The sequence below is a fragment of the Frieseomelitta varia genome, unplaced genomic scaffold (assembly GCF_011392965.1).
Source record: "Frieseomelitta varia isolate USP_RPSP 00005682 unplaced genomic scaffold, Fvar_1.2 scaffold_644, whole genome shotgun sequence".
In the NCBI taxonomy this organism is placed as follows: Eukaryota; Metazoa; Arthropoda; class Insecta; order Hymenoptera; family Apidae; genus Frieseomelitta; species Frieseomelitta varia.
The window spans coordinates 54,934-71,218 of NW_025110417.1; the positions used below are offsets into that span (position 1 = coordinate 54,934).

Genomic DNA, 16,285 nt, shown 5'->3' on the forward strand with positions numbered 1-16,285 from the left:
TTTTCTAAAAAAAGTTTATCAATAATCTTTATACGGTCACACACTCCACACAACGACGTTTTTGCGAAATAACAAAGCGTCAATACGTTTGTATGTACGGTCACTCGAGGGCGCTTGATTTCTGTTGTTGTATGATACTACGTAGGTATATGCATATGTAAATAAATATGTCTACATATATATTTAGTAGCAAATATTTTGACGTACGTTAATAATTATAGTTCAATTCACCTTGAGATCGATTCCAATTAATTTTTTAAACAATTTTAACCAATTGTAAATTTAGCTCGTATCTTCCTCTATCTTCCTCTTCTCCCTCCACTCTTTAACTCCCTTAGTCCCTGTTTGCTGTTGGAAAGTATTTAATTCGTTTTGTGCCACTGCAATTCGTATTACATATATTGCAGGTTATAGCTTGTGCAGTTATGTACATATATGTGTGTTTACTACAAATAGTATTGTGTACTGTGTAAAAAAAGAAAAAAATAGAAAGACATAAAGTAGTAAAATACATTTTTGCTAACCTCATCATATTATAAATATTTATATACGTGGATAACAACGTAAAAGAGATGGAAATAAATAATGAGGTAAAACTTTAATATGTCTTTAATATCTAAATGAATCTATGAAAACAGTTATTTTTTATTATATATTTTTTATTAAGAAAACAGTTACCTTCTATATAATATTCTATATACCTTCTATGCAATAGTTTCATAGTTAATTTACTGTCATGTTAATTTATTGTTAATCTTTCAGATTGTTCTATTAAGACAATTCGTTCGTCAGGCTCGCATTTGCATAATAAATAAATTGATCAGAGAGGCGAAGAGGTTATGTGCTAGCAATGGTAATGAAAAACTCTTGGAAAAAAATAAGAATAAAGCGAACAAACTCTTAAGGGAGGTATTTGCATTGAAACGTGTCAAAGAGGATGAGATATCGAAATTCGGAATTATTAAATTTAAATGCCTGCAAGATATATTACAAAATCCACAGATTGACGACAAAACTCGTGCCATGGCAAAAGTTGTTCGTTACAAATCTTTAAGTTTGAAAATAATGGAATTTCAGGAGAAGTTTCCAGACTATGATAAGCATATTTCTGGGAGAAAAACAAAGAATTCGACAAAAAAGAAAGGAGTCTGCAATTCAGATTCACAAGTGAAACGATTAGAAAACGACATAAACAACTCTGTAGAAAAAGTCCATGGAGAGAATGCAAAAATTATCAATGACGCTACACCAGCTGGTCATGTACCTTGTCAAAAAGAAAGAAATGGTAATAGAAAATGTGAAAAATTGTTGAAAGGAACAAAATTAAACGTAAAATCTAAAGACGATGAAGGAAACGTGATGGGAATACTTAACATTCAAGATGTAAAGATAGACTCTAAGAATGATCAAAGTTCTAAGATTATTACCAAAGTCATTAGTAATGAGGCCACTGTTAAACGATTCACGGAGGTTTTGCAAGAAACGGAGGAGGAACAAAATGAAATATATAAAACAACTAAGAATCAACAATCTTCCAATGAAACAACCGAATTTTCAAAAAACGCAGACGATTTTTTTTTGCATACAAATGAAGTAACTTTGCGTTCAAATGATACATTTTCCAAAGAGAAAAACATTACTAGTCAATGTAATATTAATCACAATGCATTTAAATCTAATCAGACTAAAAACAAAAAAGATAAATTGTATAATGGAAAGATATATAAAGAGAAAAGAAATAATAGAAAAGGAGAAATGAATTGTACAAACGTATTTTATAATCAAAATGATACGTCAGAAACCCGGAAACAAAATAGGAAAGGTACACAAGTTGAAAGAAAGGAAAAAATTAATAGCACAAGTTCTGCAGAATATGAAAATCTACATCCTTCTTGGGTTGCAAAAAAGAAGCAACAAGATATTATGAAACAGGGATTTCAAGGGAAAAAAATTAAATTTGATGAAAACTAAATAATGAATTTCACTATCGACTAAATACATTTCTATAAATGTATAATTTCCAAAATGAAGGAACAATATTATGTCAATCTTAATAAACAAGAATTTATATATTTTATATATGTTTCATACTTTTTGCGTTAATTAAAACACGTTGTAAAAGGAGATTTTTTATTCAATATCTAAAATTGAAATTGATTTCATTGCAGCTGAAAATTAGTCATTGAAAGACTTTATAAATGAAAGACTACTTTTATTTTTATTTAATTAATCTTATTCGAAACTGGTATGCGAAATGGGCAGAATAACAGAATACACATGGATTATGTTGTAGTTGAAAGTGTGTATTTGCATTTTACATATATGTACATATGTGCGTTGAGCGTTTAAACATAATTTCTGCAATCTCTATAAGATTGGGTTAACAATCGTAATTACAGTGATATGTCCCCCCTTTTCTCCTACTCGAACATGTATTTTTTTTTCTTTTTAGATCGATATTGTGTTCGTTGTTTGTCAAACGATATTTAGGTCGTTTACTTGATATTAACGAGGGGTCCCCAGAAATATGACGTGTATTAACGCAGTAGTTATAGTTTATGAATCTGTTGTAAGTAGTTGACCATAGTAATCACGACTATTTCTTCTTAAATCATATCTTTCTCATTCACTGTCTGAATATAATGTACATCGTAATAAAAAATAAAAAATTTTAATTACATTACTTTTTTTGGATTTTCGATCTCTGCTTTTTATTACACTTATTAAGGAAATCTCGAAAACATATTAAATTTGCCAAAAGTCATAAAAGTCATAAAACCGGGTTGTACTTTTACCATTTTGAATATCTACTCAAATCATATTATTTAAATGATATACGATAATACAGTTTCTTTCAATATTTTTATAAATTATTTAATTGGATGATTTAAAGAATTGAATTTTTACACAATAACTGTTGATAAATAAATGAATATTGTTGTGGTTTATAGTTTGGCAAAGTTTTAAGAAAAAGTTTTATTGTTACTATGTACTGTAGGTATAAAAAAATCTCTTGTTCAACATTAACCATGTACAACAATTAAGGGAATGTTTTGTTCTCCTAGGGAATTAATTTCCTACAAGAATTGATTTGCTTCGCAATATTATGATAAGTTCTTGATCTTTTTCATGTCGTAATACTTGAAAGATTTAAATCACTTGTCCTTTTTCTCTGAAATTCAAAAATTCCTGAGTCAAAGTCCCAGGAAAATTTGGGAAAATATAATGTAAATATAATATAATGATATGAATATAATAAAATATAATATATTTAAAATTAATCGATATTTATATACATAGTGTGTAGTTTAATCAACTTTTTTTTTTTTGGTTTTTTAATTATAAACATAATTTATTTCCAAATTTTCAAAAACCATTATGATATTATGTAATATAATTGCATAAAATGAAAAAGATTTACAAATCGAACGTCACTTAAACGGACTTAATAGTTACGCTCGTTAAGATGCACTCCGTCAGATGTATCATAAATCAATGATCACGTTATAAACTTTTCATGACACAACTGTATATGTATAGATACATATGAGAGAAACAACGCAACGCGTTGTGTGGTACACACAGCCAAAATGGAAATGGAGTTTTAGTAATCCAGAATTATTTATTCTTGGAAAGAGTTCGTTGTTTTTCTGCATGCGTAACCAATTGAGAATCCACGGGTAAACCTTTACGACGGCGGACTGCATCTATATATTTTTTAGCTCTGTTCTCGCTATCTGCTTTGTCACCAAAGTGTAGGTACTCTTCGTCTGTGGAAGGTGTCCAATAAGGATCTTGCTCGATAACCTATTGTTCAAACGAAACATGCATTTATTGTCACAATATTGAATTCACAAATTTATATATATATATATTACATATACATATACACATACAATATATTGTACTACACCGCAGTACAATTAACTAATCAGGTTTTAAAAATTTTATTAATTATCAATGTATACTGACAACAGGAAATGGCAATTACAATTTAGAATTACACTGTTTAACAATACAATTTTGTTTCTTGACAAAACATATTCATATTATATTATACTACTACTACTACTACTACTTAATACAATATATAATACTTAAAACAACAAAATTTATATATTATTAATATGCGTTATTAATTATTTATGTTTTCCGAGATTTTTTATTGAAGAAAGAAACAATAGCAACCAAGTAATCAAATAAAATTTGGAATTACTTGCATTTATCAAATGTGTTATATTCATATTGTTTGTGAGATAGGTAGAAGAACAGTATAAATAAATACATTTAAAAGACACATGACTTTGATTTAATTTTGTTCTGATAATTAATAATTAAAATAGGACTACAATCTATGGTCAAAGGAAACTGATTAGATTGATTTATATTATCAATTGCAAGTATGTGCAATATGTACGTATTCAATTTATGATGATGAAGAAAAGCAGAAAACTATCGAGATATTGTTTATGTGTTTTATATGGAAAAATTTACCTCCCAATGACTGAAAACCAATTGAGGACTAGCCAGCCCAGATGTCTGAGTTCGCAGTTCCCTGGCAAGTTGAAAACTCTCTGGCACGGGTAAAGTCGCAAGCACGCGAAACTGTCCACCGAATCCAAGAGCACTTTCCGCGGAAATCACACGGCCTTGTCTCTTACCGAATACCGCGTACAATTTTCCTGAAAAAAGAACAAAATCAAATCTGTTAAGGTTTGGCTCGAAGGTTATGTGCGAACTGAGAATTGATTCTCAGTAATTTAGCAGACAATAATTTAGTTTGAAAGTTGGCCGTAAGAGAAACGACTCGATTTGTATTAGTATTTGACATAATACATACACAGATAAGATTCAATCAAGAAAGTTAATGGTCAATTTGACTTGCTATAGAAAAGTGAATGTGAATTTGAAATTATTAGTGATGCGGTAATGGCGTTAAAAGAATCTTTTTTTTTTTAACTCTTTTTAAATAAATGAACTTGATAATACAAGGATAGTGATAACTAAAAAAAGACCGTTACAATGGTGGGTACTGTTCCATCGTTAATTAGAGTTATTTCGTTCTTTTTTCTCTTATTGTTAGTTGTCCGACATTCTTTCCTAGGACGGTAGTTGCACAGCATTAACAGTTGGAGTAAGGAGCATAGTTTCCGGTCGTAGGTTGCGGCACCTGCGCTCACCTGCCCTCTTCCATCTTTCTCTCATCGCCGGAGTTACATGCAAGAATCTGGCGTATCTCCCCCCTTTTTTACCTACTCGTAACGTTACGATCTCACAGCATGCACACAAATGCGCTTCCCTTTCTCCCTTTCTCTCCCTCCCTCCCTTTCTCTCTCTCTCTCTCTCTCTCTCTCTCTCTCTCTTTCACTCCTTTTTCTCCTTTAGCCTTTTCTTTCTCTACTACAGCTATGCCGCAATCTCACTGTTGAGAGTTTCACCTTTAACTATACATCGAACGCTACAACTCCCCTCTCCAGCTTCTATCTTGATGCTCTACTCTTTCAATCCCACCTTGTTTTCGAACTCCTCGCCGAATCGTAACCAAGTCTTGCTCCCCTCTCAATAGCAACAATTCATTCATGCCACGTACAGTGGTTCTCCAAACGAAGATGACAAACTTGTTGAAACGTTCTGACAAACATTATTCCTCACTAAAAGTCAAAATGAAATAAAGCTTTGTCTTTAACGCCTACCGCGTACTGTTTGCACTTTACGTGTTAACAGATTCTGTATTACAGAATCATAGCGATCGCAGAAACTGAATAGAGCAGAATAGTACTGAATTCAAGTTTGACTTTTGCAATTGTCACACACACACACACACACACACACACACGTTGGAATTTTTCTATGAATTTCTTCCTTTAAAATTTTATGTCTTAAATAAATGTTTGTAACAATTGCGTTGTGAAATATAGGTAAACAGTAAGCAAATAGAATAAAAGTAGAATAGAGAGAAAAATTTTGATCAGTAGGATCTGATAAAACAGACAGAGAAAATGAATACATACATCGGATCGAATTGAATCGAATCGGATCGAATTGGATCGGATGAGATCTCTCACTCCTATTTGTTTTCATAAACAAGTGGAGAGAAAGAGTAACGCAATGCAGGTGGATAGAGGAATAAGGTGAAGAAGACTAAAGAGTATTGGGGGGAAAGAGAAAAAGTACGAGTGAATGGATCGCGCCCTCAATCAATGAAACAGCGATTCTCAAACTCAAACTCATTAATCTTTGGAAACGATATTACGATTTGGTGTTTCGAATAATATGGTACCAAACCATTTCCATAGTCATTTTACATGACACAGTCATTTTTAACTATGAAAAGATACGAAAGTTTAAAAGATCGATCTTTCGGTAAAAAATTGTTTTTATTCATTAAGATAATAGATAAACGAACATTGTTGTTACACGTCTGTAAATAAATAATTTATTGTTTATGATACACGATGGAATTTGTACATGGTCGTATCTTTAATAGTTAGTTATAACAACCACACTACAGTTGTGGTAGGGTTAATTATTATTTACAATTTTTGATATACTTATATATAGTTTCGAAAGAGAAACTTTTTATTTATGAGAAGATCTTGTATGTGAAATTCCAGGAATATGGAATGAAATGTCTAGGAAAAAACACAATATTGCTAAATGAGTGCACGTGGAAAGATTGTTCACGTGGCAGCGAGTTACTTAAAGAAAAGTGAAAAGATGGTCAAAGTGTAAAGCTCAAGGCAGCTCGAAGTATTGTAGAAATCTTCAGCCATTTATCATCCACGTTATAATACTTTTTGAATGTTATTGTATGCATGATCGTGTGAATCGATGTGAAGAATCACGTGAATTGCGCATCACGTGTGTACTTACTTTACGTAGAAATACCTATTAAACTTAAGCTACGTAGACTACATTGCTCATGTATTTCACGTCACCTGTTGGATATTTCTGCATATAACATAGATTATTCTTTGTTATTATCGAACGTTCAGTAAAAGCGATTTTCCAAGAATTCCTTAACCGACTGATAATTTTCTTTTTAATTTGGAATATTTTTCCCACTTTACACTTATATATACTTACATATTTATGTACGTACATATTCTGATTGATAGCCACGGAGTTGAGAATTATCCTTGTAAAAAAAAAAAGGAATTTACCGATTGCAATCGAGTACGTATCTATTGAATGTGTCACAAATGAATCATGAAGATTTAATGACCATCGAATAGTAATGAAGTTAAACAAATGAAATGAGTAAAAAGTGTGGCTCGTTACAAAAGAAAACCTAGCAGAACTGAATAATAGATCAAAAGAGTAAAATCTGTGTAATCGATGTACAAATACATATAGAAAAGAGGAAGAAACTAGAGAAAAAATACTAAAAGAAAAACGAGATTAAAAACTTACCAAAAAAGGTGGAAAAGATATAAATGGAGGAGGAAAGGATGAAAAATGAGAAGAAAAAGGAGTAAGTAAAAAGAAAGGAGAAAAGGGGGTAAAAAAAAAGATGAGGATAAAACAAGAATAAAAAATATACTACAAATATCCAAAACAAAAGAGAAATTGCAACAAGGCAAAGATATCTAAGTAACGATTGAATGAAAAAGCAGAATGGAATGGAATGGAATGGAATGGAGTGGAGTGGAGTGGAGTGGAGTGGAGTGGAGTCGAATGGAATGGAATGGAATGGAATGGAATGGAATGGAGTGGAGTGGAGTGGAGTGGAGTGGAGTGGAGTGGAATGGAGTGGAGTGGAGTGGAGTGGAGTGGAGTGGAGTGGAGTGGAGTGGAGTGGAATAGTGTAGAGTGGAATGGAGTAGCGTGTGGAGTAGAGTGTGGAATGAAGTAGAGGGGAGAGAAGTGACGGAGAAACAAGAACAGAGGATTGGGGTGGGTTAGAATAACGGGGGTTAAAATAAAGTGGACTGGAGTAGAATGGAGTGGGATAGTGCAGAGTGGTATGGAACGGAGTAGAGTGGAGTGGAGTGGAGTGGAGTGGTGTGGAGTGGACTGGAGTGGAGCGGAGTGAAGCGGAGTGGAGTGGAGTGGAGTGGAGTGGAGCGGAATGGAGTGGAGTGGAGTGGAGTGGAGTGGAGTGGAGTGGAGCGGAGCGGAGCGGAGCGGAGTGGAGCGGAGTGAAGCGGAGCAAAGTGAAAAAAGAAGAGCAGAGAAGGGAGACTCATTCATGTTTTGCCTCTAGCTGTTAGAAGTCCAGTCGAACGAATAGTATACGCTCGTACAGCACGAATGTTGCGAGCCGTTTAACCTCGGACTAAATCGAATCGTATTGCAAAATATAAATCGTAAAACGTAGGACGTAGGACGTAGAACGTAGGACGTAAGACGTAGGAGGAGCGATAAAGAAGATAAAACGTGGAGAACGCAAGGACACAAGAAATACAGTGTGGGGCACAGCGTGTGTAGCGATCGAGTAGAACGTGACTGTTTTGAAAAGTGTGCGACATCGGCCACGTTGCTGTTCACTGCCTGAGTGACTGTATTTTCTCATTGGGCGCGATAATACCAAGAACCGGAAAATTCAGTTTCATGTTCGAAAGAACGAGTTAGATTTCAAGACTTATTTGGATTTGTTGAATGGGCAACTACGTTGCAAAGTGTTTTCGACTTGAATTTATTCGATTTCTGTGAATAGAGATACTACTTAGAAGTAGTAAGAACTCAATTATAACAACATTTCAAGATTTCTTAGCATTAAAATCTAAAACCATCATTGAATTAGCAGTTGAATCAAGTAGGACTTTGATATTTATGTTTAGAGAATTACCAAATTTATTGTGCATGGCATAAAAAGATTGAGAAACAATTACTCGTACAATATGTTAATTGTAATACCTGCGACGGTTAGTGGTAAATTTGTTAATGGTGGTATATAAACGCGTACACGTGCGTGCCTTGTTTCATGTTCGAATATTGTGCTGCGTGGTTAATGCTGCTATTTCAAGTTCTCATTTTCGATTTTATTCGACAATATTGACAACTGTATTGGCTGCACGGTGATCTGGGTATTCGTTGGATGATCGGTGATCGTCGCGATCACCGATCGTAAAAACAAACATTTTTATCGTTTTTGTCGGACGTGAAGGAGGACAAGAGGAAAGAGAAGAAAAAGAAGGCAGAGAGAGAGAGAGAGAGAGAGAGAGAGAGAAAAGAAGAAAAAGACGGGAAGAAAGAAAAAAAGAAGCAGGAAGGATCGCGTGCGCGCAAAAGGATGGCCGATTTGATCTGTTTTTTGCTAGCAATGTTCGGGCAATTGCTCGTTCGTGAAAGTAAGGGTAGTCTCCTTGGCGTGGAACTCGATAAAACCGGTGAAAAATTTCTCAATGAATATTTATCGTTCGATGACGGCAAATATCTCGCGGAGTTACAGGAGTTTGAAGATACAGCGATCGAGCTTGATTTGATCGATCAAAAGAAAAAACATCGACCGACGCATCAACCGCCCAGGGTGCTCTACCAAATTGGGGTAAGTTCTCGTTGTTTGAAATAACAACGTAATACATATCGAGAGATAAATATCGGATTAATTCTATTCGATTTTCATTATTATCATTTTTGTTGCCGAGAAATATATTTTTAGACGTTGAATCTTGCTTTATACATATTTTATAGATCCGTATGTATATAAAGTTTCCTTTTAACTTTGGAAACGATTCACTTTTTATATCACACGATTAATTTTTTTTTTGCAAATTTAATAAAATAAAAATTTTTCACTGCGGTGTCCCATTTACATTCAATGCAGATCAAACATTTTATGCATGATAATTGAAATATTTTTATGCTAGTAATGCGTTTTTTTGTTTTATTTATAGAAAAACAAGCTATCGTATTTTTTTTTTTTTTTTCCTATTAATGACGATATTGGCACAATTCTGTGTGAAATTTATCCGGTATTCTTTGACGTCAATGGATCAATAGCGTTTACGAAAGGATTTTACGAAATTAATATTTCAACAATGTTTGTTACTGCATACTTTCAATTGTCTAAGATAAATAGTCTATTTTTACATTCTTCTCGATGAAATGTTAAAAATTTATTATCGTTAAAAATTTATTCAGTTATTAACCATTTCAGGCTATAATTTCTTACAAAAGTGCGAAACGTGTCAAACAATCTTATTCATTGTTTCTCTTACTGTTTAATTGTACCTTTTCATATTTTTATATTCTCTGTTCTCCATTTCTCACTTTTGCAATGTAAAAACAAAAGAAACCAAAAATAAAAAAAAAAAATGCGTATAAAAGTCTAAGGATATATTTGACTTGTGTCGTTTTATACTTTATACTGATTGTCAGAATGCAAGAAGCATCTTGCGACTGATCATCATTTGCTATAACCAGTGCTTATACGTATATATACGCGCGTGCAAGAGTAGCAAGAGCACTGTAGTTCGAGAACCAGGTGTCATTTTCACTGCGGCCATAAGAGAAGTGAGAGACGCGTGAGAATTTCCGGATGGAACGCACAGCCTTTCCGGTCTCCCTATTATCCCATTTTAGTTCGCAGCCACCGAAGGTTTTAATACGTACAATCTTCTGGGAACGTTGAGACGAAGAGGTAAGGTGGGGTGGGCAGAAGAAAGAGAAGGGAATATGGGAAAACGGAATGGAACGGAACCGAACAGAACAGAACGGAATGGGACGGGACGGGACAAAACGGGACGGGACGGGACGGGACGGGACGGGACGGGACGGGACGGGACGGGACGGGACGGGACGAAACGAAACGAAACGGAAGGGAAGAGATCGGTAACGAGAAGGTACGAGAATGGGAAAAGTGGATGATCATTCTAAAAAAATGTTGGCCCCATATATTATACCAACAAATGATGGATCGGTCGATCGATATCAGAAATTCTTCTATGTACGTATGTACGAATGTACGAATGTACGAATGTACGAATGTACGAATGTACGAATGTATACTTGTCATTGTAAACATTTAAAGAAACGGATTAACTATATAGCTATAACTAGCATGTGTAACATTGTGCTCAATCTTACACACTCAATTCCATACTTTTATGCATAAAAGTATGGAAGCTAGATAAAGAAACGAAAAAAAAAAGAAAAGAAAAATGTGAAGAGTTTTCAGGGGGAAGGAATGAGGAAGAGAGGGGAGGGAGGGAGGGAGGGAAGAGGTGGAGGGGATGGGAGTGTGTGGGTTGGAGAGGCAAGCCAAAGCAAAAGTAGCTTGGCAAAAGTCTACGAAAGGGTATTTGAAAAGTTTAGCTTAGGTGCTCGAGCGGCACGTAGATCGCAAACGACGAGTCAACAGGACGTACGTGATTGCCTCATTCAGCGGATTGACCGACGCCGTTTGAATAGTGTAGTTAGACCAGATGTCTATTCTTCAACATAGAGGGGAGACACGTATCTCTTGAGCATGTTACACACAACTTCCTTTGCTCGATCATTTTCTCTCTCTGTTGCGCAGGTGCTAGCACATTCTTCATTTGCTCGATACAATCTCACATACTATGTATTTTCTTTAATTCATCTTTAATTCATGTTAAAACAACTGTTGACTCGCAAAATCAAGTCAATCGATTTGCCAATATTTCGATTAATACAACAACAACAACAACAACAACAACAACAACAACAACAACAACACAGTCAGTTATGTAGTCATCCGATCTTACTATTCTTTTCGTATTCTTTTCGATGATTTTCAGAATATTTACAATCACTCTTGTTTAATGAGATCTTCAATGTTGTTGTCAACCTCGACCGGTTTTCCTGAGTGTGGTGCATCATCAAGATTGAAATTTCCTGCACAGAACCTGGCAAGCGCGTTCGTTCTTGTACTGTATCTTCTCTACAAATCTCCTTTTCGACAGCATAACGTGTCACTTTATCATCGTTCATCTTTTAAATTAACTCTTTGCAAAAAGAAGACTTTGCAGAATTGTACTTAAATTAACTGTTGTATACAGGTAATCAAATGCTAATGGGTTATGTAAACAATACTAAACATATCCGCAATTAACTGTGATTAACTCCATCTTCTAACAAAAAGAAGAACGAACTTTCTGTTTAATTTGATATTACGAAATCTTCAAGATTCTTTAAGATTCGAGATAAGCGTTCTTTTTTAAGTGCGATTAAAACATGATTTTTTTACATTTTACTGTATCAAATTGTAGAATAAAAACTTGGCGAACAATTTGATTCCAAGCAGAGTAGATGAAAACTTGAGACTAATAATTTCTTGATCGTAATATACGTAAGTCTCTCTCTCTCTCTCTCTCTCTCTCTCTCTCTCTCTCTCTCTCTCTCTCTCTTGATAGATACAGATAGTAAGTATAAATATATGTGTATTTAAGGGATATGTATAGTACAGTAGGGATATGTATAGTATCCACTGTACTATATGCGTCCGCATTTTTGCCCACTTAGAATTGGGACTGTCTTGCTCACACGCTACCAGCTTATCGTGCAATGTGCCCAAGGCAGTTTGAAATAGCAAGCGAGCAACAGCTGTATACCGATATTTTGGCAAAATTCGCAAAACACACCTCCCCACTTAATCGTTCGCTCTTGATGCCGACTGCGTGGGCATGCTTACGTGGACGCTACTGTAATAGGTGACAAAGACCGTATTATTTTCGACTATTAACTTTTAATTTGCACATCGATCATGCACCGACGAGCAAAATGAGAACTAAGAACATTCAGGAGATAACGTTAAATTATAATAATATCGAAAAGTATTGGAGATAGTGAGCGCGAGTTGCGAGCGATTATCCTCGCGGATCTTGTATCGATATAGGCCAGACGCGCAGCAGAAGGCGGCGCATTTCCTTGTGAAGCGGGGTCAAGCTGAGAACGGTGCGCAACGACCATGATCCGCTATCGATCGTGTTGTTGCTTTTATTAGTCTTCGTTTCAAAGGACTAACGGATCTCGGTGTTGTTTTTCGTTCTTTGGCTCGGAAAACAAATTCCTTAAAATCATCGAATTCAGAGAGGGGATAACAAGAGACGGACAACGAACGTGTCGACCGAAGTATCGTGTGTATGTATCTCATTCTTAACAAACGTGCACAATGTCCTTTCGCGCTAGTATCGAATACAAATATCATTCACGCAACTACCTTCCCAACGAGTAATAATAAATCAAAATAAATCAAAGGGAAAATCAAAGAGGAAAAGAAAAAGGAAAAGAAAACTTCAAAAGATTGAAGAAACACCGTCGACAAAAGAATTAAGACAACGCGAATTAATACGAGCATACATACATCGCGTTGAGAGAGAGAGAGAGGGATAAGTAGTTATGAGGAGATTGAAGAAAATGGGTGCAAGTATTACTGCAACAATGTGGTAAATGTTTGTCAATTTTGATTTTGCAGGACAGCGAAGACGAGTTGCCCGAATGTTCAGACCGAAGCGAAGTTTGCAGCAAGGTGGATTTATACGGATCACCTTGGGTCGAGAGACAATGTCGTTGCCCGGATGGTCGTGCTTGTCCTAGCAGTTTACACGGAGACGACGGACACACGATAGTTGATAAAACACGGCAATACAAGCTTTGCGAGCCAGTGAAACGTCTACCCATCTGTCGTTACTTCAAGTTAGTCGCGATCGTTCGTTTAATCGAGAATATACATCAAGTGGCGCAGCGCGATCAAACGTACCGATTCGCGAATGCTTTACGCGTGTCTCTCTAGACTTATATACACGTTCTGCTATTATTACACGCACGCGTAGCGTACAAGATGGCTGTTTGCTGTTTACAGAGACGTCACATGGACGTTGGCTCCTGGAGGGGGTCCAGCGAACGCGACGGTTCAGCGAGTTTATTGCCGATGTCGGCCAGGCAGCGTACCTTATCTAGTTCGAAGGCAAGCCTACAGATCTTCCGAGGGAAGTCCAGGATTTATCTACGCATTCGCGTGCTCTCCTCAAAGCGTAAGTTTTCTTGTTTATTCCGTACTCGCGTCTGCGTTTCTATTTCCGTTTCCGTTCCCGTTCCCGGTCCCGTTCCCGTTCCAATTCCCGTTCTTGTTCTCGTAACACATCTCTACACGATACGACGACACGATGTAACGTTCAATTGTATCATTGAAAAATGTCAAGTTGCAAGTTAGTGTATTGAAACGTCGAGTACGGCTACTCTCGCAGAGCGAATGGTCAGAAAGGTGAAAGGCACAAGCAAGCGAGTCGACGAATGTGTTACGAATGAAACTGACATTTCAGAGACTACGTTGTCAACACAAGGAACCCTGTCGACTGTTCACTGTACGCAAGAGACGGAGCTCGCAACTCGAGGAGGTAAACGCATCGCCTCTTTGCCAGTGTCCGAAAGGCCATCGATGCCCGAGAAGACACACCGATCCAGGATCACTGCCAGCAAGATCTTATTCCGGCGTTTTAGAAATTAAGACGTACAGCGGATACTGCGTACCTTTGCAATCGCATCATTCCGAGGCAGTTTATAACGTTTAACACGATTGCAACTTGATTTTGAAGCGTGTCGCATGCAACTAGCGCGTTTGCACTCGCTCAATGATAAACAATGACAAAATAAAGGGAAATTCTTCTTTCATTTGTGATATTCGCGGCCGCGATGTGTGCGTAGTTTCAGTATTCTGAAATTTTGAACGCGTTCTTCTCGAGCCAACAGGAAGAAAAATAGTAGCACGGGGAGCTGATCAATCGCGATTTTGGTGTCGAGGTGTATAAGAAGACTATAAGATAAAATTACTACCAATCAGTGGTCTCGAGTGATTTCCGTTCATTTGGAGTTCCAAGTTGTACCGTCCATTCATAAAAGCCTATAAAATCGTAAAATCCATTGAACTGTTCCATTCTCTCTGCACAATCGATACGACTCAAAAGTAATTTTGATTTCTTTCGTTTCGGAAATAAAACATGTTTGAATTGGGAAATATTAGATATCATCGTTTGAAAAATATCACGATAGAAAAAGTCTGTTATTATACACATTTCTTATTATATACACGATATTGTTACATTATTACGTGCTACACTGTAGTGTAATGTCTCTTTTGTAAATATTTAATTTAACAAAAAATTGAAATAAACAAGTTTCATTATCGTCAATTCATTATAACCAATATCACAATCATCATTGCCGTATCTCGTTTTCATTAATGTATTATAATAATATTACAACGAGGTATGTAAGTTAAGTTAGGCCTCAATTAACTTTGTTATTTATATCAATTATTGTTATTATATGTATATGAATCTTATTATTATTATTACTAAATTTATTATTCTTGTTGTTCTAATTTATGTAGTAATGGCGATTATTAATTAGCAATCATTTTACCTGATACCAAGTTATGTACTCGAATCTTATGTATGTATGTATGTATGTATGTATGTATGAATAACGTATGTATAATATATCCTCGATTTCTTTTACGAGCATTACATAACGAGCAAAACGCTGTTTGAAAGACGTTATCTCCTAGAATTCAAACGAGAAGCGAAATAGCAAACAAGAGGTGCAAATAAAAAAAGAAAGAAAGAAAGATTTTATTTGTCCAAAACAATAACAATTCGAGGGGTAATTAATTTTTCTTTTTTCTCTTTTCCTCACTCAACCGAATGAAATAATGAAATTTCTATGGTCGATAAACTAGATCTTTGACATGCGAGAGCTTAGCGTTTTCTTTTCAACGTGCAACGCCAGATGGCGCAAGTTTTAAAATTCAGTGACTTGTGCTGATACTTTCTTTATCAATTTAAACATTTATTTTGAATAGAAATGTCCTTCAGAGTTACTACATACTTGAGAACTTGTTAGAAAATATTTCATTATTAATCTCTATTACGTTATCTTGAATAATTTTCGCTTTGTTTTCGCGTCGTTCGCCTATTAGCTACGTGCGTTGTGCTTGATAATTTGTCTTAAAAAAAAAAACGTATTTGTACTAAATAATACTAATAAAAGATGATACTATATATTACTGTTATTATTATACTTGTTATTGTTCATGTTATTAATATGTTTTGAATATCACATCAGTAATATTAGAATAAGAATAGATTAATGTACACATAGTTTCAGCATATCTTCATCATTCATATAAACATGTGAAAACAAAATAAGGAGGAAAGAAAGGAATAAAGCACGAAATAATCAAATGTAAAGTTAATAGAAATAGGAAGATGGAAATGGAAAAGGAAATCTGCATCGAAGCTATTAATTCTTAACGATGTTAAGAACAGGAATGAAATTGGTAGCAGGAAAAATCTAAAATTAAATTCTCGTTAAAGTATAC

The 16,285-nt window shown here is 35.2% G+C and overlaps 3 protein-coding genes across 4 annotated transcripts in view; 2 read left to right on the forward strand and 1 right to left on the reverse strand.

Annotated features, from left to right (window-relative positions):
• The first annotated feature begins 32 nt into the window (after positions 1 to 32).
• Positions 33 to 2,683, forward strand: LOC122534853 (uncharacterized protein MAL13P1.304-like). 2 transcript variants are annotated; one of them, XM_043665869.1, is made up of 3 exons: positions 33 to 141; positions 408 to 590; positions 763 to 2,683. In XM_043665869.1, exons 2-3 carry the CDS (start codon positions 573 to 575, stop codon positions 1,969 to 1,971), a joined length of 1,227 nt encoding a protein of 408 aa, XP_043521804.1. In that variant the 5' UTR covers positions 33 to 141; positions 408 to 572; the 3' UTR covers positions 1,972 to 2,683. The 2 variants fall into 2 exon arrangements, 1 of the variants encoding a protein (XP_043521804.1); XR_006308006.1 differs by lacking the exon at positions 33 to 141 and having other exon boundaries at positions 378 to 590; positions 763 to 2,299; positions 2,453 to 2,683.
• A 664-nt stretch (positions 2,684 to 3,347) lies between these two features.
• The window catches only part of LOC122534846 (elongation factor-like GTPase 1), a 30,356-nt gene continuing 17,418 nt past the window's right edge, over positions 3,348 to 16,285 (reverse strand). The window contains exons 4-5 of the mRNA XM_043665845.1: positions 4,495 to 4,682; positions 3,348 to 3,807 (exon numbers count right to left, since the gene is read on the reverse strand). Coding sequence (XP_043521780.1) covers positions 3,619 to 3,807; positions 4,495 to 4,682 — 377 coding nt within the window. The 3' untranslated portion in view covers positions 3,348 to 3,618. The remainder of the gene's footprint in view (positions 3,808 to 4,494; positions 4,683 to 16,285) is intronic.
• LOC122534856 (protein giant-lens) lies at positions 8,173 to 15,528 on the forward strand. The gene is made up of 4 exons (XM_043665871.1): positions 8,173 to 9,490; positions 13,382 to 13,602; positions 13,769 to 13,940; positions 14,229 to 15,528. The coding sequence occupies exons 1-4, from the start codon at positions 9,236 to 9,238 to the stop codon at positions 14,475 to 14,477; spliced, it is 897 nt and encodes a 298-aa protein (XP_043521806.1). The 5' UTR covers positions 8,173 to 9,235; the 3' UTR covers positions 14,478 to 15,528.

What these genes read in the sequence shown, in the direction of transcription:
- LOC122534856 (XM_043665871.1), top strand. Translation starts at nt 9,236, where the DNA reads ATGGCCGATTTGATCTGTTTTTTGCTAGCAATGTTCGGGCAATTGCTC. An exon ending in GGGTGCTCTACCAAATTGGG is followed by an intron (nt 9,491 to 13,381) that starts GTAAGTTCTCGT and finishes TTGATTTTGCAG; the next exon opens with GACAGCGAAGACGAGTTGCC. An exon ending in CCCATCTGTCGTTACTTCAA is followed by an intron (nt 13,603 to 13,768) that starts GTTAGTCGCGAT and finishes TGCTGTTTACAG; the next exon opens with AGACGTCACATGGACGTTGG.